This window comes from Thalassophryne amazonica, chromosome 3 (genome assembly GCF_902500255.1).
Source record: "Thalassophryne amazonica chromosome 3, fThaAma1.1, whole genome shotgun sequence".
Taxonomy (NCBI): Eukaryota; Metazoa; Chordata; class Actinopteri; order Batrachoidiformes; family Batrachoididae; genus Thalassophryne; species Thalassophryne amazonica.
The window spans coordinates 67,449,525-67,474,641 of NC_047105.1; the positions used below are offsets into that span (position 1 = coordinate 67,449,525).

General features: G+C 43.5%; 1 protein-coding gene across 1 annotated transcript in view; it reads right to left on the reverse strand.

Moving 5' to 3' along the window:
• fancd2 (FA complementation group D2) overlaps positions 1-24,652 on the reverse strand; it is a 74,594-nt gene extending 49,942 nt beyond the window's left edge. Inside the window, exons 1-14 of the mRNA XM_034166617.1 lie at positions 24,609-24,652; positions 24,350-24,410; positions 12,200-12,334; positions 12,061-12,128; positions 11,859-11,965; positions 11,684-11,744; positions 10,812-10,864; positions 10,645-10,723; positions 10,314-10,438; positions 10,125-10,212; positions 3,596-3,700; positions 3,359-3,459; positions 3,176-3,287; positions 1,820-1,855 (exon numbers count right to left, since the gene is read on the reverse strand). Of these exons, the coding sequence (XP_034022508.1) occupies positions 1,820-1,855; positions 3,176-3,287; positions 3,359-3,459; positions 3,596-3,700; positions 10,125-10,212; positions 10,314-10,438; positions 10,645-10,723; positions 10,812-10,864; positions 11,684-11,744; positions 11,859-11,965; positions 12,061-12,128; positions 12,200-12,334; positions 24,350-24,410 (1,131 nt within the window). The 5' untranslated portion in view covers positions 24,609-24,652. The remainder of the gene's footprint in view (positions 1-1,819; positions 1,856-3,175; positions 3,288-3,358; positions 3,460-3,595; positions 3,701-10,124; positions 10,213-10,313; positions 10,439-10,644; positions 10,724-10,811; positions 10,865-11,683; positions 11,745-11,858; positions 11,966-12,060; positions 12,129-12,199; positions 12,335-24,349; positions 24,411-24,608) is intronic.
• Positions 24,653-25,117: the final 465 nt, after the last annotated feature.

Sequence of the window (25,117 nt, forward strand, 5' to 3'; positions counted from 1 at the left end):
TATATACATACATTTGGATTACTTGTAATCTGATTACTTTTGGATGACATTTCAAAGTAATTCTACCCAACCTTGGTCACAGAACCTCCCAAAATAGTAAAAAAAAACAAAAAAAAAACAATGTAACTGACACTCCTGAAAATAAATGTAGCACATATGTAATCCCATTGGGGGAATGATTACCATAGCAACAATGATCCAATTTGCATATTAATTACAGGGAATAAAGCAAAAATAAAAATAAATAAATAAATAAATAAAATCTTCTGAATAAAAGTACACCCATATCCACAACCAGGGCCTCAGCCAGGAGAGTTCTTGCCAGCAGAAGTTTGTTTCGGCATGACGCCGATGTTGATCCTTCAATTTGTAGTGCAATCGCCACGTGCTCGTCAGTGATACGCTGTCGAATGCTTTGCGCAAGCGTAACTATTGTTGGGCATATGATGCATACGCCGGCAACAGGATATGCAGTCGTTGGTGTAAATTCATTAAATCGTTATATAAAAGTTAAGAATAAGATGTCCAACTGGTTATGAATATGCTATATATGTGTCTGACAGTGAGAAAAAAAATTCAGTATATGCCAGCATTTTTAAGACCGTCAGCATACGCTGGCTAAATCATTAAGGAGTGACAGGGCCCTAAGATTACTAACCACAAGAGCTGTAATCATTTTGTGGCTTCCCTCATCCTAACTGACCTGATTTTAAAGCAAAAACTCCAGACTATTCTACAAATTTATTTTTGAATGTTTTGAAAGCGGTAAATAGTATATCTTGCGTCCAACCTTGAATCTGCGTCAAGACGGCGTCAGCACGAATGCTGCCTTGTGGCAGCCCAATTGACAGAAATCTGTTGTAGTGACAGAGAACTTTAATCACTGTGATTAGCTGATTAACATTTGGAACAGATTGGTCAAAGGTCCAGGTCACAAAAAAGTAATAATATGAAGTCATACATATGAGGAGGGACAAGCTTCCTCTACTCTGTGTGATCCCTCAAAGCTCACTGCATGCATTGCTGATAAATAATAATACATAATACACAATATGAACTTTTATTATATGGCTATGATGCTACGAATGCTCTGACTGGCTGATTTCTAATATTTTCCCATATCAGACCGTTATCATGATAATCTGTCGGGAAGGCATATCACATTTGTTACAAATCAGGAAGCTAAAAAAATGATAAGAAAAACCAAGTCGGACATAAACATACTCCATAAATATCTAAACAGCATTGAAAAAAAACACAGATTGAAGGGTGCAGGTTTTCGTTGCAGCTACTGACTCCAGCAGGTGATTTCACTGATTAACATCTCTTTGAGTAGTTTGGGATGAGTTCATCAGTAAACTCACCTACTGGAGTCAGTGGATGCAAAGAAAACCTGCACCCTCTCGGCCCTTTCTGGCACACTTTAGACACCACTGTTAGTAATTTCATCATGGAGGTGAAGGGAACACGTCTGACTACGAATCCAAAACCATCAGCAGCTTTCATATTTGGGCAATACCATAAGCTTGTGTGTTTTTCTATATATATATATATATATAGTCTGATATTTTCCTGTACAGACCTTGCGCTCAGTTAATAATCCTTTAATATCTGCGTACAGAGCATGCAGGGTATGCATGAGTCCTCTGATGCGTTTCATTTGTGTGGCCCTTGTTTTTTTCATGTTCTAGCTGTCTTTTTGTTTGAGTTTACACTCACCATTCATTGGCTTTCATAAATAACATCTATTTATGAATGCGGTTGGCTTGTTACATGACAACAATATTCCATTGCAGAACTATCAAAGTTTCCACTTTACCTTGTGGTCCTCTGCTTCATCCACGGACTCTATTGCCTAACAAAACAAAAGTAAATGTTCAGTCAACATTGCTCTAATGAAGTGATTACTGTTAAAGCTTATTCATGTAAACTCTATTCACACATTAAAGGAAGTAGTGCAGTGCCCGTAGGAAGTATGTATTGCTATAGAAAAGTGGGAGCTTTGTTGATGATCTTTGTCCAAGCTGGCGCGTGAGAACATTCCACCTTATGATAATAAAGCAAGAAGCATCTGTGGCTCGCATATCTCTCAAAGTGTCTGTGTATTATTTTCTTTCATTCATTTCTTCTATCCCTCCCCCATGAACGCGTTAGAAAAAAGCATCTGTTTAAAGCAGAGTGACTCATCTTTGTTGAAGCTGGTGCGTGAGAACGTTTGGCCTTGTGTCAATAATGATGATGACTTCAAAATAAAGGTTTTGAAAATGAATCCCAAAAGTTTTCATAATAAAGGATGCACATCGTCATGCCATGCGCAAGCCATATCCGAAAGCTGAGGCCGATATGACAAACAGAGAGATATGCCACATACACACAGATGCATCTTGCTTTATAGCTAGAAGTGTTTATAGCATGTGTTCTCAAGTTTACTAAAAAAGTAGACAAAACATTAAGTGATGCGTGTGGCTGTATCCACCATAATACAGGACTCCCTTGGGTCCTGGATGTCAACCACTCAGGCAGATAACCAGACCATCCCCACCTCTCCAAAGCAGCCACCTATCTGCCGCAGAAGGGTAAAACATGGATGTGCCCTTGGTGGTTTCCAGTTGCTCAGGTCCTCAACACTGGGGCACCTGCATGCTGCATCTTCCCCAGAGAAATATGCTAAATGGATGAAATATCGTAGCTGATGTTCTCTCATGATGCAAGTGATACTCCTCATCTAAGTCACCCTCAGAAACCTCAACATAAAATGTTGTATAGGAAGGACAAACTAAAATAAAATCTGGTGAACCTTGGTGCACCAAATCAATCAATCCAAAAACAAACAAATAAACAAAAAAACAGCCTATGTTATATCCCATAGATGTGTCTGCCACCTGCTGGATAAGGGGCTTACTTTCACATGAGCTAAAGACCCAAGCAAGCAACCACAAGGAGAAACATTATACTCTCGAGGTCACCAAGTATGAGACAAAATACAGAAGTTCTGAAACCTTCCTAAACATCTGAAACGTCTGTGCTGCTGCTGAACACTGGTGCCTGGTGAATGATTCATGAATGAGCACGCAAATCAAATTATGAGCTTCATATTTAAAGGCTGCAGTGCAGTCTGTATGCACCGTCTTTACTCCCCAATTAAATGAACAGGGATTAAAACTAAATTTCCCACCTTTAACCAAGCTTCAGATACGACTTTCTGGAATCGAACAGCCGACTTTATGCCATCCAACAACAAGGTAACACTGTCCAGGCTGCTTCCAGCTCCTGGTGTAGAAGCAGACCTGCACCAAAACCACTTTTATTGGCATCATGAGGGATACAATGTCAAGATTAAACACCCATCTTTTCTGACCCCGTTGCTCCTTTGCTCCTCATGCAGCTCTGGGAGGCCTGAAGCAATGGAGGGAGAACACACTGCTCCAGCTCCAGCTTCTTACGAAGATTACACACCACCTGTCGAGTAAGGAATAGGTGTCAAATTTTTCAATTTCAAACATCAAGTTCAATAACAACCAGGTATTACAGAAGCACAGTTATTATTTTTTGTTTGCAACTTCTGAACAGTGTGGACTCAATTTGGCGCTCGTACCTCATATGCTTCAGAAGCTGAAACAGAGTGCAGAATGAATTTGACCACTACAGGTAGGTCTTCCAGTTGAACTGCACCCAATGTGGCCATAACGGCACCACGAACCTGAGAAAAAAGGAGTACAAGTACTGTTCTTGATGGCACGCTTCCCCATTCATTCTTTTTATTTTCAACTCAATATGTAAACCTGATTCCATTTTTAATATGATCTACATGATGTGGCATTTTCAAATGTTCCAGAAACCCCTAAAATTATGGGTGAAACTATATCCTCCTTGCACGTGGAAGGTGTGCATCATTTAATCCAAATAAAAGATGACTGATTCTCTTGTATGAAACAACAGCTTTTTAGTAGTAATATTATTAAAATATGTGTGCATTAAACCCATGTGTGCAGCACTTTGTTTTCACCATAGATTATCTTTCTGACAATGTGCCCCCAATTTGTCTTCTGAGTGTCATGTTTGAAAAAAATCACTTTTCTGAAAGCGTCACACCTGTAAATTTACTAGGAACAAGTGGCTCAGATACACTGCAGATAAATAAGACCATGACACACTTTTGTATCGACACTATGACATATAATGCTGACCACTGTTAGATCTCAGTGCTGCATTTGATACTGTGGATCATCATATTCTACTTGATAGGCTGGAAAATCATTTTGGGATTACTGGGAGTGCCCTTGCATGGCTGACGTCATACTTGACCAGTCGTTCTCACTGTGTTTTGTACAGTAACACTACCTCTAAACTTAGTGACATGAAATTTGGGGTTCCACAGGGGTCTGTCTTAGGCCCCCTGCTTTTCTCCCTTTATATAGCACCCCTTGGGCACATACAACCCCTGGCAAAAATTATGGAATCACCGGCCTCAGAGGATGTTCATTCAGTTGTTTAATTTTGTAGAAAAAAAGCAGATCACAGACATGACACAAAACTAAAGTCATTTCAAATGGCAACTTTCTGGCTTTAAGAAACACTATAAGAAATCAAGAAAAAAAGATTGTGGCAGTCAGTAACGGTTACTTTTTTAGACCAAGCAGAGGAAAAAAAATGGAATCACTCAATTCTGAGGAAAAAATTATGGAATCACCCTGTAAATTTTCATCCCCCAAATTAACACCTGCATCAAATCAGATCTGCTCATTGACATTGACCCTATGCCATGACATTGACCCTATGTGTTGGGAAGGTGTCGTAACACGGACCCACAACAGGGGGCGCTAATGAACGGACAATGGATAAGGGAAGGAGTAACAATTTAATGTTGCACAAGAACACAACGTAAAATAAACAAAGGTACTGCCAATCACACACAAGAGGATTGCGGGCAGGCTCGAAGATAGGAGACCTCAGATGAACGAAGAGCCGGGACCCACACCGCTTCTACCACCAACGGCCTGAAGAACACTGAAGCCGCCAAGCCCCGAGTCCCCAGGTGGTCTCTGTCCTCCGTTGTCGGCCCTGGTACTGCTGGCAGAAAAAACAGAAGGTAGTGAGTGTGAATCCTCACACCCAGCAACCTTGATTATTGATTCTTGTGGAGGGAGAGCCTCCACCTCCAATCATACACACGTGCAGCTCCGAAAATCCAGTCAAGGAAATACCACCAGGAAAAAACAGCTGCAAAACAGATCAGATTATTATTTGACGTATAAGTCAGCAGAGAGATTACCTTGTATCGTAGGAGATTTTTCGGCGAGGAGGTGGAGTCGCCACCCGGCCTTTATGGTGATGGTGATGATGAGATGATGAGTGACAGCTGGTGTTGAGGATGATTGACGGCTGTCACTCCCAGTGGTTCTGGCGCCCTCTTGTGCTTGAAGCCCGCACTCCAAGCAGGGCGCCATCCGGTGGTGGTGAGCCAGCAGTACCTCCTCTTCAGCGGCCCACACAACACTATGTGTCTTTTTGCAAGGAATGTTTTTGCAGTTTTTGCTCTATGGCAAGATGCATTATCATCTTGAAAAATGATTTCATCATCCCCAAGCATCCTTTCAATTGTCCAAAATATCAACATAAACTTGTGCATTTATTGATGATGTAATGACAGCCATCTCCCCAGTGCCTTTACCTGACATGCAGCCCCATATCATCAATGACTGTGGAAATTTACATGTTCTCTTCAGGCAGTCATCTTTATAAATCTCATTGGAAAGGCACCAAACAAAAGTTCCAGCATCATCACCTTGCCCAATGCAGATTCGAGATTCATCACTGAATATGACTTTCATCCAGTCATCCACAGTCCACAATTGCTTTTCCTTAGCCCATTGTAACCTTGTTTTTTTCTGTTTAGGTGTTAATGATGCCTTTCGTTTAGCTTTTCTGTATGTAAATCCCATTTCCTTTAGGCGGTTTCTTACAGTTCGGTCACAGACATTGACTCCAGTTTCCTCCCATTCGTTCCTCGTTAGTTTTGTTGTACATTTTTCGATTTCTGAGACATATTGCTTTAAGTTTTCTGTCTTGACGCTTTGATGTCTTCCTTGGTCTACCAGTATGTTTGCCTTTAACAACCTTCCCATGTTGTTTGTATTTGGTCCAGAGTTTAGACACAGCTGACTGTGAACAACCAACATCTTTTGCAACATTGCGTGATGATTTACTCTCTTTTAAGAGTTTGATAATCCTCTCCTTTGTTTCAATTGACATCTCTCGTGTTGGAGCCATGATTCATGTCAGTCCACTTGGTGCAACAGCTCTCCAAGGTGTGTTCACTCCTTTTTAGATGCAGACTAACGAGCAGATCTGATATGATGCAGGTGTTAGTTTTGGGGATGAAAATTTACAGGGTGATTCCATAATTTTTTCCTCTAAATTGAGTGATTCCATATTTTTTTCCTCTGCTTGGTCTAAAAAAGTAACCGTTACTGACTGCCACAATCTTTTTTCTTGATTTCTTATAGTGTTTCTTAAAGCCAGAAAGTTGCCATTTGAAATGACTTTAGTTTTGTGTCATGTCTGTGATCTGCTTTTTTTCTACAAAATTAAACAACTGAATGAACATCCTCCGAGGCCGGTGATTCCATAATTTTTGCCAGGGGTTGTATTGCGGCGTTTTGGGATTACCTTTCACTGCTATGCAGATGATACTCAGTTATACATGCCAATAACTGCTGGTAATCTCGTTCACATAAAATCCTTAGAAGATTGCCTTGCAGCAATGAGAAGTTGGATATCTAGAAACTTCCTACTTTTAAACTCTGATAAGACTGAAATGATGGTTCTTGGTCCAGTGAGACATCGGCATCAATTTGACCAGTTAACGCTCAGCCTCGGCTCGTGTGTCATACATCACACTGACAAAGTGAGGAACCCTGGGGTAATTTTTGATCCTTCGCTGTCCTTTGGCCTCCACATTAGAAATATTACTAGGACTACTTTCTTCCACCTGCGAAATATAGCAAAGATTCGTCCCATCCTGTCTATGGCTGATGCTGAGACCCTGATCCATTCATTTATCTCTTCTAGATTGGACTACTGCAATGTTCTATTTTCTGGTTTACCGCAGTCTAGCATTAGGGGTCTCCAATTGGTTCAAAATGCTGCAGCCAGACTTTTGACACGAAGCAGAAAGTACAACCACATTACATCCAATTTGGCATCTCTTCACTGGCTTCCTGTCCCAGTGAGATCAAATTTTAAGGTTCTGCTACTAACCTATAAAATTATTCATGGACTGGCACCTCCCTACCTAGCTGACCTAATTAAACCGTATGTACCGGCCCGGGCTTTACGTTCTCAGGGTGCAGGACTACTTTGTGTCCCTAGGGTGAATAAGAAGTCTGCGGGTCACAGAGCTTTCTCTTATAGTGCCCCTGTTCTGTGGAATGATCTCCCTACGTCAATAAAACAGTCAGATTCTGTGGAGATTTTCAAGTCCAGACTTAAGAGGCACTTATTTTCCCTTTCATATGGCTAGCATACTGGTACAGTTTTGTTTTATGCTTTTTACTCTTTTAATTCATTTATTAGTAACTGGAGCAGGCTGCGGCCTCAACTTTACCTAAATTCATGGTCTTTTAGTGAAGTTTAGGGCTAGTGCCGGTGATCACCTTAGTATTTCTTCTGTTTTTCTTGTTGTTTAATGCTGGCAAATTATACGGTATTTTTTTGTCTTTCTGATGCCTGATTCTGTTTTTTCTCTCTGTTTAAGGTGCAGCTCCATCCAGAGATGGGAGTTGTATTTGTGTTGGCGACCCTCCTGTCCTGTGCGCCAATAGCATTTCTTGTATATTTGTCCATGAATTGTTTCTGTAATTTATGTTTGTAGCATGGCCCAAGCAGAGGGTCACCCCTTTGAATCTGGTCTGCTTGAGGTTTCTTCCTCAGAGGGAGTTTTTCCTTACCACTGTTGCTCTGGGGGTTGGTAAGGTTAGACCTTACCTGTGTGACGCGCTTTGAGGCAACTCTGTTGTGATTTGGCGCTACATAAATGAAAATAAATTGAAATTGAAAATTGAAACCATATTAAAAATTATGCACAATCGGTCTTCTTTTTTTGTGAAGGCTATAAGATAAGATAAGACGTTATTGTCAGATCAAAGATCCAAAATTTGTCTTACATGAGGGGTGCTCAAGTTCGGTCGAGAGCTACCTTCCTGATACTCTTAGTTGTCTCCCTGCTACAACACACCTGAATCCAATGAAAGACTCGTTAGCAGGCTTTTAATGAGCCTTTCATTGGATTCAGGTGTGTTGGAGCAGGGAGACAACTAAGAGTATCAGGAAGGTAGCTCTAGAGGACCAAACTTGAGCACCCCTGTCTTACATATTCAGTAGCTTATGTTATGACTCAATGAGAGCTGAGGTGATTTTATACTTTCTGTCCGTCTGAAAAATTTACATTCTAACTATAAGAATATTAACTGACTCTCAAAATGAGGAACCATTTTCTTTGTTACTTAAAGTGGTCACAACAGCAGCTGTATACCGAAACTAAACAGCAGCAATCATTATCATAACTGTGGTGGACTTTGCTGTGCAATTGCACCTGCTTATACAATAACTATCAGGAAAGTAGAACAGTTTTCCTGTTGACATTAGAGAGTCCACTTCCACTGACTCCTTTAAGGCTAATCTTAAAACATTTATTTTTCTATGTTCTGTTCTTAGTTTTATAGTTTTATCTTGATTTAATTGTTTGCTGGTCTGTATGTGTATGTACTCTAAATATTTCCTGTATATTCGTTTTGTAAATTGTGTCGGTAGCATGGCCCAAGCAGAGGGTCACCCCCTTGAGTCTGGTCTGCTTGAGGTTTCTTCCTCAAATCATTGGAGGGAGTTTTTCTTTACCACTGTCGCCTGTGTGCTTGCTCTAGGGGTTGGTAAGGTTAGACCTTACTTGTATGAAGCGCCTTGAGGCAACTTTGTTGTGATTTGGCACTATATAAAATGAAATAAATTGAATTGTATGTTTCATTTGTAATTAATATTTTACTTTATTTGTTCTTATGGATGTAGGATTTTGTTCTATTGTTCTGAGGTTATGTTCAGCACTTTAAAGTACTACATAAATGTAGTAATAATTATTACTACTACAGTGATTGTTATCTTCCCACAATTTGTGTAGAGACACTGACATTCATGGAAAGAGTCAACAGTGGCATTACTAACATTTACTGGAATAGTGTTCAAGTACTGTACATCTGCATGCTTTTGCACAGCCCCATTCCACTATGTTACATATATTTGACAGTGAACATAGTTTTGTCTATTTTACTCCTTTACTTCTTACAGAAACATTTTTTCCTTTTTATTGTTGTTTATGCACCAATGACACCAGATCAAATTCCTTGTGAGAACTTACAATAAATTTGATTCTGGTCTGATTCTGATTATGTAAGCTGTGCATTTGCACCCTTGATAGCAGTAATTGTTACAATAGTAACAGCTGCTACAAGAGTAGTTGCAATAGTAATGGGAATTGAGAACCAGTCCCAAATTTTTTTAATCTATTACAATCTTATTCCTCAGTTCCTCTTATCAATGTTTTTATGCACTTCTGCCTCGTAAAAACAAGCGTGTCATGATGTCACATCTCGCATCATGACATCAAAATCTGAATATAGCAACAAGGGAAACAGCTGCATTAATGTTAAAAACCCGTGTGAGCCTAGTTTTTTTTTTTTTTACATACGAAATTGATCCTGAATCAATAAGGGAAATGGCAAAGAATGGCACTGACAAGCAGAATCGATTATGGCATCAATACTGAAAAAAACTTGTCAATTCCCATCCCTAAACTGCAACAAAGGTATGACAATCTGCCGAAATCTCCCCACACAGCTGGTGGCAGGATTAGCACTGAAGCTAATTTAAAATATTCACCCTGCTCAAAACCACAAGGACAGCAAACACTGCGTTGTCAAGGTGTCAACTCAGAGTTACAGCTGTGTGGCGACATGCAAGTGATGTCAGTGTCAAATGACCTGTTGCCCCAGCTTAACAGAATAGTGAAGGAAACCGCTAACAGCAAAATGATGGCTGCAGTATCACAGTGTGTGCTTGCTTGTGTGAACCACCTCATTCAGTATTGATGAATTCAAATTCAGGCTCGAGAGGGCATCCAAAATGGGGACAGTCAATTGTATTTTCTCCTGAAGTAAAGAACTACAGAGGTCAGTGAGGAAAACAGAAGCAGTGAGTAAACTGAGCACTTCTGGAATCACAGACATAGCTATAAATCTTCAGCAGAGATTAACTGGATTTACTTGAGCTCCTTGGCTATATCATTGTGTTGGGAGTCTTCTAGGATTTCTGGCAGGCTGGTAATGATATCCCGCTGAACCTCAAGTGGAGCCACGGACACCAACTCCATTAGTTTAGCTGCCAATTCCTGTGAAAGTTAAACCCATAGACAAGTTAGAAATAATCACACACAGCCACATTTACAACTTAGTGATGACAACAAAATAAAGAGGAAATCATCAGTAAGGAGCTAATGCAATAAATCAGCAAAACGTCTGTCAAAACACCTTTAATCATCTCAGTCGTTGTCTTAAGTGTACAAGCAACATGAGCCATCATCATAGAAATGACTACCTTGCTGTCCACTATTCTGTCTAGCCACTTGAGTTGGTTAATAATTATGTGAGGAATACTGAGGCCACCATCTCCAGTACTGTGAGACAGAACACATTAACATTTTAATAACAAAACAATGTTTAAATAAAGCAATGCAGTAAGTTAAAAATATATGAAACACTTACCTTTCCCACATATATTCAGGGAGTTTTTCTAGCAAGATGTTGATGATCAAATTCTATAAAGAAAGTTAAAAGTATATTATAAATTTGCATTGCCTTTCCTTCACTTTGCACACTTCATACAAAGGTTATGAAAAGCATTCAGTCTCTAAAGTCAAAGTGAATACAGATTTCTACAAAGTCATCTACGTTCATTAAAACCACAATCGTCACACAGGCAGTTATCCCATTTTAAATCACACATGGCTAAATAACTGCAGCCAGCAGCATTTAGAGGACACTCCAAGCACAAAAGCATGAATTAAATCAACTAAGATTCATCTGGGCTGCGACTATTCACGACAATTTTCATTATCAATTAATGTGATTATTTTCTTGATTGATCTATTCATTGTTTTGTTACAAAATCTAAGAAAATTGTGAAAAATGACAATCAATGTTTCTCAAAGTCTAAGATGAGAAGATATTAAGTTGTTAGAGGACTAAAAAAAAAACTAGTAAAGAAACTAGATAATTTTCACATTTAAGAAACTGAAACCGGGAAATTTAGACATGAAAAAAAATCCAAAATGATCAATTACATATCAAAACAGTTGGTGATTAACTTAATAATAGATTAATTAATCACTGCAGCTCTACATTAATTTACTGTATTTAAAATCTTGTTAAAAGATAAAACTGTGAAGTGAGTGAATATGTTTTACAGGCTGTGTGTGTACAGTACATCTCACAGCAGGAAGATGCACGTACTGCACATTTCTCTTTTCTGAAGGCGCTTCTCTCACACACACACACACACACACACACACACACACACACACACACACACACACACCCACACACACCCACACACACACACACACACACAATCATACCTGCAGCATTTCGATTCCCAGCAGCATACGTAGCAGACTCTCCTGGAAAGAGCCGGCAGAGCTGCACAGAAATGTGCGTGTCAGTCTACAGACTCCTGACATAAATGAGTGTAGGCTGAAGCTGTGAGTTTGATAATGTGCCATCCGAAGTAAAGTGTTTATTAATAATAGATACCTGGAGTCTCCATCAGACATTTGTGGAACACAAGGAAGGAGGCAATTCCTGAACCTCTCAGGGTCCTCAATGTGAGACTCCAATCCACTGATGAATTCCTGCACAATCTGTGCAATCAAATGGTGAGGAATCATTATTAAGACAATAGCTAATGTGGTCATTTGTTGTCGCAGTTCACTGATAGTGTACACAGAATACTCACACCAGGGCACCTGGGACTCTTCTGTAGTTGTTGCTGTATCCTTTTTTGGAAAACTACTTGGTCAACAACTGGGAAAGAGGTAAGTGTGAAAAACTGATTTTAGCCCTGGCATATTTTGAAATACACACTGAATACCTACCAATCTCATTTGACATTCCACCTCGCTTCAATATGACACCTGCCTCTCGCAGGAAGATACTAAAGACACCTTCATTTGTCTCTTGCTCAGGAGAGTCTTTAGACTGGCGACCGCCACTGCGACTCCTCTTTGCCTCTATGAAGAAAAAAACAATAACAAATAAATTGGGTGTAAAATATGCACAGAAAAGTTTTCCACTAGACATTTGTCATCTCTGTTGTCCGACAAATCCTTTCCGTCACCCCCCCCCCGCCCCACTTTCCAATAAGAGAAATAAATGAAATAAAAATGTTAAAATTAAAAATAAAACTAAACAATTTATGATCAGCAGTAAGTTGTTTGTGTGGACAAGGCAGTTTATGCCAGTCTGATGTTTGGTTTTGGTTGGCGATGGTACCATCAATAAATCAATTAATTTAAACATTGTCTTACTGGCACAATCTATTCCAACATGAAACTTGAGTGTTAACATCAGAGCATTCCCATTCATTTATTATTCCCACATGAAAAGGATTCATTCATCTTTAGATCAGCTGGACAAAACTCACTCTAATGTCCCATTGCAGAAATGTAACTTTAAGCTTGGGAAATATCTGAAAGTACTAAAAGATGCAAAATTAGTGACTGCTGATATCAGGATTCGAGACTAGTGTGACACCTACTTTTAAAAATGTGCCTGGGTGACTGCTATGAATATCAGCAGTGCTTCTTTGCAGGCTATGATGATTTTTGCAAAGTGTTTCACTTGATAAGATTGCTCTCGCTGACATCCTGAGAATTTTTGGGATAAATAAATAAATGAAACAAGAGAGAGATCCGCACAGCCAGTTAGTTCCCAAACAAACCTTTAATGAAGCACCAAAGTGACGCTGAAGAGGCCCTTCATCATGTCTGATGGCCCGAAACGTCACTTTGGTGCTTCATTAAAGGTTTGTTTGGGAGCTAACTGGCTGTGCGGATCTCTCTCTTGTTTCTCTTTTGTTTGTTGTGCTATTTTTTGATCCTGCACGCCAATACGGATTGTGCTGTGCGTGTCATCTTATTATAAATAAATAAATGGACTGCATTTATATAGTGCTTTTTCATCTGTATCAGACACTTAAAGTGCTTTACAATATTGCCTCACATTCACCCTGATGTGAGGGTGCTGCCATCCAAAGTACTCACTACACACTGGGAGCAACTAAGGGATTAAGGACCTTGCCCAAGGGCCCTTTGTGATTTTCCAGTCAGGCTGGGATTTGAACTGAGGATCCTCTGGTCTCAAGCCCAACGCTTTACGCTGCGTTTACACATAACGATAACAAGTCACGAATGCCACGAAGTACACATTCTTGGCCGCTGATCACGAATGTGATGATTCGGGGCAGAGGCGTCAGGTGTCCTCAGGAACTGCTGCAACCTGTTACCACACGTTACGATTAATGGCACGTGATGCTGGAGAATTATCAGGAACCATTACGCACGGTCAAGAATAGAGTTCCGCATTGTTGCGCGCTACTGGCTGCATGTGAGTCTCCTCTCGCTCCTCTGGTTGCTCACACTCGTTCTCCCACTCATCGGTTACAACGGCAGGTGAAACACCTGCAGGAGCATCCTGAGGAACTTCAGCAGGAACTGTGGAATGACACTTGGAGCCGAGTTTAATTGTGCGCACGTGACAGAAAACTGATTCGTCGTGGCGCGCAGTGAAATGTGATGCCACGTTACAAGTCGTGTCAAAACTTGACAGTTTCCGTGTCACTTCGTAATAACGCGTGACAGTTTAGGCTCCAAGAACTATCATAGGAACCACTACGAACGTTGTCACGTTCTATTAAGGATCACTACTCATCAAGACAGATCAATACGCTCAGTTGCAACCTCCACGACGTGAGACGAAATGAGGGTGGTGTGTGACATTCGTGGAAGATTTTTTGACAGGCAAAAACATGCTCCAGAAATATCAAGAATATCACGCACCAACACGCACTATTAAGAAACCTATTCAGATGCGTTAAGTCACATTAAGAATGTCAGGAATGTGTCACGAATGACAGAAAAATGACATTTGTAACGCGTCTTGGTTATGTGTAAACGCACCTTTAACCACTAGAGCAGGGGTGGCCAAGTTCCGTCCTCGAGAGCCACCTTCCTGACACTCTTAGTTGTCTCCCTGCTCCAACACACCTGAATCCAATGAAAGACTCGTTAGCAGACTTTTAATGAGCCTTTCATTGGATTCAGGTGTGTTAGAGCAGGGATACAACTAAGAGTGTCAGGAAGGTGGCTCTCGAGGACCGAACTTGGCCACCCCTGCACTAGACCATCACCTCTCCGTAAAACACCAGGACCACTTCAAATACACAAAGGATGACAACCATTTTTATACATTCCAGAGGTCAGTGTCTCCACCCAAAGTGGGTGGCCTTTCCAAACTGACCAAATTTTACACCAATAATAACAGATGTCCGTGACATCACTTTTTCCAGCAATATGCAGGTGTAATGACTTCATTTCTTGGAAAATCCCCAGGCCTGTGAGTTCAACTCTGGGTCATCAGGCCCTTCATTTTCCCTGTTGTACGTATGGTGTTTAATCCAATATTCAAAAATTGCTTTACTCAAATTACATCCTTAAATCTAAATTCTGGCCTTATAGTTCCTTTTAAAAGGAAAAATACATTTTGTGTTGGGGAAAGTGTAGATACACAGACCCACAACAGGGGGCGCAAATGAACGGTCAATAGATGAGCCAAAAGGTAACAATTTAATGTTGTGAATGTGCACAACGAATATACAGACAATCTCAGAATCTGATAGCAGTCAATACACAAAGGTGACGTGTGGGCAGGCTCAAGGATAGAAGACGTCTGTCCTGAGAAGAGCCGGAACCACACGATTTCCGCCGCCACCGAACCTGGTGAATACTGGAGCCACCAAGTCCCGAATTCCCAGGTGATCACCGTCCCCGACTGCCGGATCTGGTACTGCTGGTGAGGAGCACAAACAGTGAGATGAGGGTGTGCACACCCAGTAACAAAAACAGTCAGAAGGTGGAAAGTCACCTCCACCTCTAATCACACACTCGTGCAGCTCCTGTTAACCACTTATCTGGTTGGGGTGTGAAGCGAAGCCGTCGCTGATCACACCAAAACGCCAATCCCACAGATAAGGCAACACCCACAGGAAAACGGCTGCAAAGAAGTTCAGACTATAAAGTCAGTGTTAAGTTCAGATACAGCAGAGAATATTACCTTCACAGGTAAATGATATCTCGGCAATGAGGTGGAGATGACGTCCGGGTTTTATGCAGTAGTACAATGAAGTGTAGATGGGTGACAGCCGGCTGTGTCTGTGGCGGCATCGCCCTCTTGTGCCTGAAGCCCGCACTTCAGGCAGGGCGCCCTCTGGTGGTGGGTCAGCAGTACCTCCTCTTCTGGCGGCCCACACAACAGGACCCCCCCTCAACGGGCGCCTCCTGGCGCCCGACCAGGCTTATCCGGGTGACGGCGGTAGAAATCGGCCAGAAGGGCCGGATCCAGGATGAAGCTCCTCTTCACCCAGGAGCGTTCTTCGGGTCCATACCCCTCCCAGTCCACCAAATACTGGAACCCCCGGCCCATTCGACGGACGTCCAGGAGCCGGTGCACTGTCCAAGCCGGCTCCCCGTCAATGATCCGGGCAGGAGGCGGAGCCGGACCGGGAGCACAGAGGGGTGAGGTGTGGTGTGGTTTCAATCTGGACACATGGAAAACCGGATGGATCCGCAGTGAAGCCGGGAGTTGGAGCTTCACTGCAGCAGGGCTGAGGATCTTGAGGATTTTAAATGGTCCAATGTACCTGTCCTTCAACTTAGGTGAGTCCGCTTGGAGGGGGATGTCCTTCGTTGATAACCACACCTCCTGCCCGGACTGGTATGCAGGGGCCGGGGACCGCCGGCGTTCTGCATGGGCCTTAGCCCTCGTCCGGGCCTTTAACAAGGCAGAACGGGCGGTGCGCCACACCCGACGGCACCTCCGCAGGTGGGCCTGGACCGAGGGCACACCGACCTCTCCCTCCACCACGGGAAACAATGGGGGCTGGTACCCCAGACACACCTCAAATGGGGACAGGTCGGTGGCAGAAGACACCTGGCTGTTATGTGCATACTCGATCCAGGCCAGATGGTTACTCCAGGCCGTCGGGTGCGCGGATGTCACACAGCGGAGGGTCTGTTCCAACTCTTGGTTGGCCCGTTCTGCCTGTCCGTGGTACCCGGACGATAGGCTCACGGTGGCCCCCAGTTCTCTGCAGAAACTCCTCCAGACTTGAGAGGAAAACTGGGGACCACGATCCGAGACTACGTCAGTTGGTATCCCATGCAGATGGACGACGTGGTGGACCAGGAGGTCTGCTGTCTCCTGGGCTGTTGGGAGCTTGGTGGTGTTGCCCTGGGACGGCGGGAGGCCCGTGACGAAATCCAGGCCGATATGGGACCAGGGGCGATGAGGCACAGGAAGCGGCTGGAGAAGGCCTTGGGACCTCTTCTGGTCTGCCTTGCCCCTGGCACAGGTGGTGCAGGCCTGGATATACTCCCGGACGTCGGCCTCCATAGACGCCCACCAGAAGCGCTGCCGGACAATTGCCACGGTCCTTCGCACCCCTGGATGACAGGAGAGCTTGGAACCATGACAGAAGTCCAATACTGCAGCTCTGGCCTCTGGTGGGACGTACAATCGGTTCTTCAGCCCAGTTCTGGGATCCGTGCTCCGTGCCAGGGCCTCCCGGACGGTCTTCTCCACGTCCCAGGAGAGGGTGGCCATGATAGTGGACTCCGGAATGATGGGCTCCGGTGGATCCAACAGCTCAGTTTTGACTTCGTCTTCGTGTACCCGGGACAAGGCATCCGATCTCTGGTTCTTGGTCCCGGGGCGATAGGTGATCCGGAAGTCAAAATGTCCGAAGAACAGTGACCAGCGGGCTTGCCTGGGGTTCAGCCGCCTGGCGGTCCTGATATACTCCAGGTTCCGATGGTCAGTGAAAACCGTGAACGGCACAGACGCTCCCTCCAACAGGTGTCTCCACTCCTCAATAGCCTCTTTCATCGCAAGGAGTTCCCGATTGCCGACGTCATAGTTCCGTTCAGCGGGGGTCAACTTGCGAGAAAAGTAGGCACACGGGTGAAGAACCTTATCGGTCTCTCTGCTCTGGGACAGCACGGCTCCTATCCCTGAGTCAGAGGCGTCCACTTCAACCACAAACTGGCGGCTAGGGTCGGGCTGCACCAGAACTGGTGCAGACGAGAACCGGCATTTCAACTCCTTGAACGCGGCTTCGCACCGATCCGACCATGTGAAGGGGACTTTTGGAGAGGTCAGGGCTGTCAGGGGGCTAACTACCTGCCTGTAGCCCTTAATGAACCTCCGGTAGAAATTTGCAAAGCTGAGGAACTGTTGCAGCTTCCTGCGGCTTGTTGGTTGGGGCCAATCTCTCACCGCCGCAACCTTATCCGGATCAGGGGCGACGGAGTTGGAGGAGATGATGAACCCCAGGAAGGACAAAGAGGTGCGGTGAAACTCACACTTCTCGCCCTTCACAAACAGCCGGTTCTCCAACAACCGCTGCAGGACCCGACGTACATGCTGGACATGAGTCTCAGGGTCCAGGGAAAAGATGAGTATGTCATCCAGATATACGAAGATGAATCGGTGCAGGAAGTCCCGCAAGACATCGTTTACCAATGCTTGGAATGTTGCGGGGGCGTTAGTGAGGCCGAACAGCATGACCAGGTACTCAAAATGACCTAATGGGGTGTTAAATGCCGTCTTCCATTCGTCTCCCTTCCGGATCCGAACCAGGTGATACACATTCCTAAGGTCCAGTTTGGTGAAAATTTGGGCTCCATGCAGGGGTGTGAACACTGAATCCAACAGGGGTAAAGGGTATCGATTACGAACCGTTATGTCATTCAGCCCCCTGTAATCAATGCATGGACGGAGTTCGCCATCTTTCTTGCCCACAAAAAAGAAACCTGCACCCATCGGGGAGGTGGAATTCCGGATCAGCCCGGCAGCTAATGAGTCCCGGATGTAGGTCTCCATTGATTCGCGCTCAGGACGTGAGAGGTTGTACAGTCTGCTGGACGGGTACTCAGCGCCCGGGACCAAATCAATGGCACAATCATACGGATGGTGCGGGGGAAGGGTGATCGCCAGATCCTTGCTGAAGACGTCAGCAAGGTCGCGGTACTCAACCGGCACCGCCGTCAGATTGGGAGGGACTTTAACCTCCTCATTAGCATTTACACCGGGAGGAACCGAGGATCCTAAACACTTCCGGTGGCAGGTTTCGCTCCACTGAGTCACAACCCCAGACAGCCAATCAATCCGGGGATTGTGTTTAATCATCCATGGGAAGCCCAAAATCACGTGGGAGGTAGAAGGAGTTACAAAAAACTCAATCTCCTCCCGGTAATTCCCAGACACTACCAGGGTTACAGGTAGTGTCCTGTGTGTGATAAAAGGGAGAAGAGTGCCATCTAGTGCTCGCACCTTCACTGGCGAAGAAAGCGCCACCAGAGGGAGCCCTACCTCCCTTGCCCATCTGCTATCCAGCAGATTCCCTTCTGACCCCGTGTCCACCAGTGCTGGGGCTTGAAGGGTTAAATCCCCGCTCAGGATTTTAACTGGGAGTCGTGTTGACAGATGTGTATGACCCACGTGAATGTTTTGACCCCCCCTCAGCCCAGTCTCTAAGGGCGGGCGTTTGTGTTTTGACCATTTGAGGCAGTCTCTCTGCTGATGCTCACTCGAGCCGCAGACAAAACACTCCCCGCGGACCAGCCTCCTCTGTCTGAATGTGGCCCTGCTCGTGTCCCTAGCACCGTCAGCAGGGGGAGCTGTAGCCACACGGAGCACTGTGGCTGTGGAGGGTGGGGAAGACGGCTCTCTTTCGGACCCGGGAGGAAGAGGGACGGCTTGTGCCTGACCACGCCCTTCGCCTCGCTCCCGTCGGCGTTCTTCTAACCGATTGTCCAATCGTATAACCAAATCGATAAGCTCAGCCAAATCCCGCGGTTCCTCCTTAGCCACAGGTGCTCCTTCAGGACCGACGACAGTCCGTTTATGAAGGCGGCGCGGAATGCAGTCATATTCCAGCCGGATCTCGCAGCCGTGATGCGGAAGTCGACCGCATATTCGGCTGCGCTGCGGCGCCCCTGTCTCATTGACAGCAGCACGGTAGACGCGGTTTCGCCTCTGTTAGGGTGATCAAAAACAGTTCTGAGCTCCCTCACAAACCCAGTATAAGAGGCGAGGAGCCGTGAACTCTATTCCCAAAGCGCTGTAGCCCAAGCGCGTGCCTCGCCTCGAAGCAAATTAATCACGTAAGCCACCTTGCTGGCATCAGACGCGTACATCACGGGACGTTGTGCAAAGACGAGCGAACACTGCATAAGAAAGTCCGCGCACGTCTCCACACAACCTCCGTACGGCTCTGGGGGGCTTATGTATGCTTCAGGGGATGGTGGGGGGGGTCGTTGAATGACCAGTGGAATGTCTGTATTCGGCACCGGGTCGGCAGGAGGAGGAGCTGCAGCAGCGCCCTGAGCGCGCGCTTCCACCTGCGCGGTGACAGCCTCCATCCTGCTATTAAGGATGACGTTTTGCTCGGTTATCAGGTCCATCCGAGCGGTAAAGGCGGTGAGGATGTGCTGCAACTCACCAATCACGCCTCCAGCCGATGCCTGCGCACCCTGCTCTTCCATTGGCTGTCCAACAGATGGTTGACGCCCCTCGGGATCCATGACGTTGGCCGAGATATCCTGTTGGGGAAAGTGTAGTGACACGGACCCACAACAGGGGGCGCAAATGAACGGTCAATAGATGAGCCAAAAGGTAACAATTTAATGTTGTGAATGTGCACAACGAATATACAGACAATCTCAGAATCTGATAGCAGTCAATACACAAAGGTGACGTGTGGGCAGGCTCGAGGATAGAAGATGTCTGTCCTGAGAAGAGCCGGAACCACACGATTTCCGCCGCCACCGAACCTGGTGAATACTGGAGCCGCCAAGTCCCTAATTCCCAGGTGATCACCGTCCCCGACTGTCGGATCTGGTACTGCTGGTGAGGAGCACAAACAGTGAGATGTGGGTGTGTGCACACCCAGTAACAAAAACAGTCAGAAGGTGGAAAGTCACCTCCACCTCTAATCACACACTCGTGCAGCTCCTGTTAACCACTTATCTGGTTGGGGTGTGAAGCAAAGCCGTCGCTGATCACACCAAAACGCCAATCCCACAGATAAGGCAACACCCACAGGAAAACGGCCGCAAAGAAGTTCAGACTATAAAGTCAGTGTTAAGTTCAGATACAGCAGAGAATATTACCTTCACAGGTAGATGATATCTCGGCAATGAGGTGGAGATGACGTCCGGATTTTATGCAGTAGTACGATGAAGTGTAGATGGGTGACAGCTGTCATGAGATAATGAGTGACAGCTGTCACCCCCGGCTGTGTCCATGGCGGCAGCGCCCTCTTGTGTCTGAAGCCCGCACTTCAGGCAGGGCGCCCTCTGGTGGTGGGCTAGCAGTACCTCCTCTTCTGGTGGCCCACACAACATTTTGCACACAACATAGGCCCTTCTAAACAGCTTAATTGTTATCAGAAATACACAACAAAACCATCTTCTTGCATTTGCATATCATCATGATAAGTTTGTTATTAGCATGCCATTTTAATTTGGCAAAAAAAAAAAATTACATTACAGCACCGATGATCACATAACTGTATGTCCAGGATGGTAACCACCCAGGCAGACAACCGGTCCATCCCCTCATGACTCCATAAGCTCTTACAAGGTGTCTCACAACCTCAAAGCCATGAATGTCAATGTTGAGAGAAGTGAATGTCTTTACAAGTTCAACACTTTCACTGCACACAGATACACTTCTGATATGCAAGTCCAGGATGTTGCTGAACGCCTGGATCAAGACTACGATTCAGACTTTACAAGAATACTGGTCAAATCTGGGTTTGAGTCTCCCATGCACATTGTGGTACACTACAACTAAAATTTCACATTTCTTTTGGAAAACCCTTTCCTGTTCCACTTCACCATGAAACTGCATGATGCAACAGATGCTGTGTGATACAACAGACAACACTGTAAAACATGCCGTGAAATTTACATAAAAACAATGTAAAATCACTACAGAAAAGTATTGTAAACCCAAAAACACATATTTTTTGTTTCAATCACAGTGGAATATATAAACTATTAAACAGAATGTTTTTGTTAGATGTACAACAACAATATGTGATTCTAATCAAATATATTTGTTGAAACTACAACTATTTGTAACAAAAACTGAGAAATACTGTAATACTCATTACAAAACAATTGTGGTAAATTGACATGCAAACATTGTAAAACCTATAGTTTTAGTCAGTTGTTTTTAAAAATACAAGAATTATATGTAAGTCACTTTACAAGTTTATGCTGTAGCCTAACTTTAACATGATTGATGAAACGATGCAAATTTGGGTAGGCCTATAGGCTACAGGTAGGCTATTTGCAGCTTGTAGAGTAGGTTAGGAAGTAGGCCTATAAGAAATTATTATCGTTAGTCTAAGTACTGTTCAGTCATAATCCTTGCATGCTTTGTTTCTTTTAATTTTAATGCGATACGATACTCAGACTAGGCTCTGTTTTTTTTTATTTAATAGTTTTTTTTAATGTGAGTCAGCCGTAGTTCATTCACTGTAAATCCATTTACATATCATGTCTGTAAAGTTATCTACTGTGCTGCTGTATTTTTTTTTACAGGAATTCCCTGGTAACCACAGCTGCCAGCGTTTTCCTGTAAAAACAAGTTTGTTTGTTTTTTTGGGGTTTTTTTTTACAGTGAAGAGTTGCAGTATGCACAGTATCACCAATCACAGTTATATGTCTGTAACTACTTCATAGTTGTAATGGGTATCTTGGTGGATTCCCTCACTTGTCTCCTTTTTGCGTGGCCACTCAAGTTTTTTAAGACTGCCAGGACAACAAAGGTCCAAGTCTTTAGGTTCTGGGGTGCTTCCTGTCTTACAGATGGTTGAGACTTAAATGATTAATGCACTTTTTGCTGAACCCCTTGACAAAAGACAACACTACAAGCGCACCTTGATTGTTTCATTTTAGCTCCAGCATGGAGGTGAACACAGGCAAAAAAAAATTAAATTGTCACTGTCACAATACTTAAGACTTGACTGTTTGACTCATAAATCTATCCAAACTCACGATTTTAATGATCATTTTCTGTCCATTTATTTATATGCTGTCCATGTGCACACTGTCCAGGCTGGAACTTCTCCCTGCCATAATTTTTACCAGCCACAAGTGTCACTGGATAATGCTTTGAGGCACTGATACTTTGCATGGCACAATAAAGTCTGATATGCTCAATGAGGCTTTGTCAGCCCGTCACTGTCTCATCTTGTGCACAGTATTTTGCTTATAGATTTAAGTGCAGGTTAAATTAACTGAACCTTTTACCACATTGCTGCAAATACATGTGTGGAATTATATACTGCACTGTGCAATGATGTTTTCATGTAAATCGGGGAGATCCGTGGGAATGTGGGGCACAGAGTACCAAGCACTGAAATTTTCAGCACAATATCAGAAGACGGCCCTTCTGAAATACTTCGGACATCACTGTTTTAAACAATACAAGTCAACTTTGGGAATCAATGGCTACCCTGGTTAAAGCACTTGAGGTGCTCAAAGAGGAAGTGGAGTATCTGGTTTTGCGACTGTGTTGGATTGAGGCTTTCAATGACTTCCTGGGCTCAGCCATCAGAAGTGTGTCTTTATGCAGCAAATGTATCAAACTTTTACTTGGCAGTAACATTCATGTCTCTTGATCCTTGACCTTTGAGAACGAGATGCCTGGGAAGAGCTTATGAAATCATGAGGTCACTAGACAGAGATGTTTGGCGATACCAATACATTGCAGGACAACAACAGTCCAAGTCGTTAGGTTCTGGGGTGCTTCCTGTCTTATAGAATGGTTGAGATTTGGACACTAACCACTGACCTAAGATGACAACTGGTTGTCTTTGGTACTAGGTCATTTTGGATGATTCTTTAGTACTGCACAGGAATGACTTTGTGTCAAAAGGATTGTTACTTAGGGAGACTCAGATCCATTGTATTGACTGAACTGATAGGAACCTTAGCTATGACATTCTAGCCATGTGGCATGCTTGTCTGGGAATGATTCTGCACACAAGTGCCTCAGTGTTGAGGACCTCACCACCTGGAAAAAAGCCATGGGCGCACACACTTCACCTGGCTGCGGTAGAAAGATGACTACTTTGGGGAGGTGGGATGAACCAAGATGGTTCCATAGTGTGGTGGATGCAAAGGGATGCAGCACCAGACCTGACCAGAACTGGGCACCTTAAGTGTGTCTAAAACTTTTGCACAGTACTGAATGTGCTGCAGTACTTACTAATTGTAACTGTATTGGAAGTGACACATTGAAACAGATCCCAAACCTTTTAGGAAAAGGTGTTCTTGATAAGCCCTACAATAGAGTGGCATCCTGTTCAGGGTGTACCCCGCCTCTTGTCCTATGACTGCTGGGATAGACTTGAGTCAACCCGTGATTCTTTATTGGAATAAAGGGGTATAGTAAATGAATGAATAAATATTCTCGGTAAGACAGCAGGAAAATTAGTCTTCAATTGAACACAGACCATTTATTATTTTCAAATAATCATTTAGTTTATAGTGAAAATTGTCCAGGACGTATTCCCAGAGTCCAATAAGGAGATTTTAAGGATCAAAGTCAATCTACATCTGTAGAAAAGCTGGTAATCATCACTCTTTGGGGTCATCTGTTCTGACTTTCTGGCTGAGAAATGGCTTAAACTGTTAATCCATTATTTACTGTAGTCTTTTCAGCCTGGATATGACTTTGTTCTCAACAAATTAAGAGTTTTTATTGTCATGTACACAGTAAAAACAGGCAGTTATACCACACAATGAAATTCTTACTCTGTTCATTCTCCCTAGAAAATTTGCATGTAGAGGGTTCACATCAGATGATTAAAAAAAACGAAGAAAACGCATTATAAAATACATATTAAATAACTTTTCCAGACAGTCATGGTGCAGCTGCTTTCGGTCACTTACTGTTAACTGTGGATGAAGTTTCCATTTTCTCCGCACAGGAGCGTCTCTTCTTGCGCATCATCTGGGAAAACAGTTTTTAACCAGACAAGCACCAGTTTAGCTAAACAGCTAACGGTTGGTTCACTTAGCCTAGCTAACGTTTTAGCTAATTCGCTACTTCGAAAACAATAAAGTTTTAGTAGTTTATATATGTAATGTTACTTTAAAACGTTGGTGTTGATTGTCACTAATAATTTACAACGATAAAGGTGAGACGTACTGTTCGAAGACAGCAGACACCGAGAAGGAGCCACGGACATAAACAAATTTCCGCGCCAGTGCTGTCTGCGTCACCGGATGCAAGCGAAAAGGAAAAAATAAGAAAAAAGATTACATCGGTAAGTATATGTCACTCTCACAAACAAAGTATTTATAAGCATTACATACATTACAACATATTTAATACAATCCTTTGTGTTCTAGGACTGTGCATGTGTGTTTATTATATTAGATTTTGCCGTTTCACACGTTTTCTACGATGCGGTTGCACATCGAAGAGTGTACCACCGATGAGATAAATCACTACTTACTGCTTCCGTCTTCATCTTGCTCAAGCTACACATATACACACACACACACACACACACACACACACATATATATATATATATATATATATATATATATATATATATATATATATATATATATATATATATATATATATACACACACAATTATTAATTATTATAATACAATTACTTTACTGCAGGGAGAAGCATTATGCCC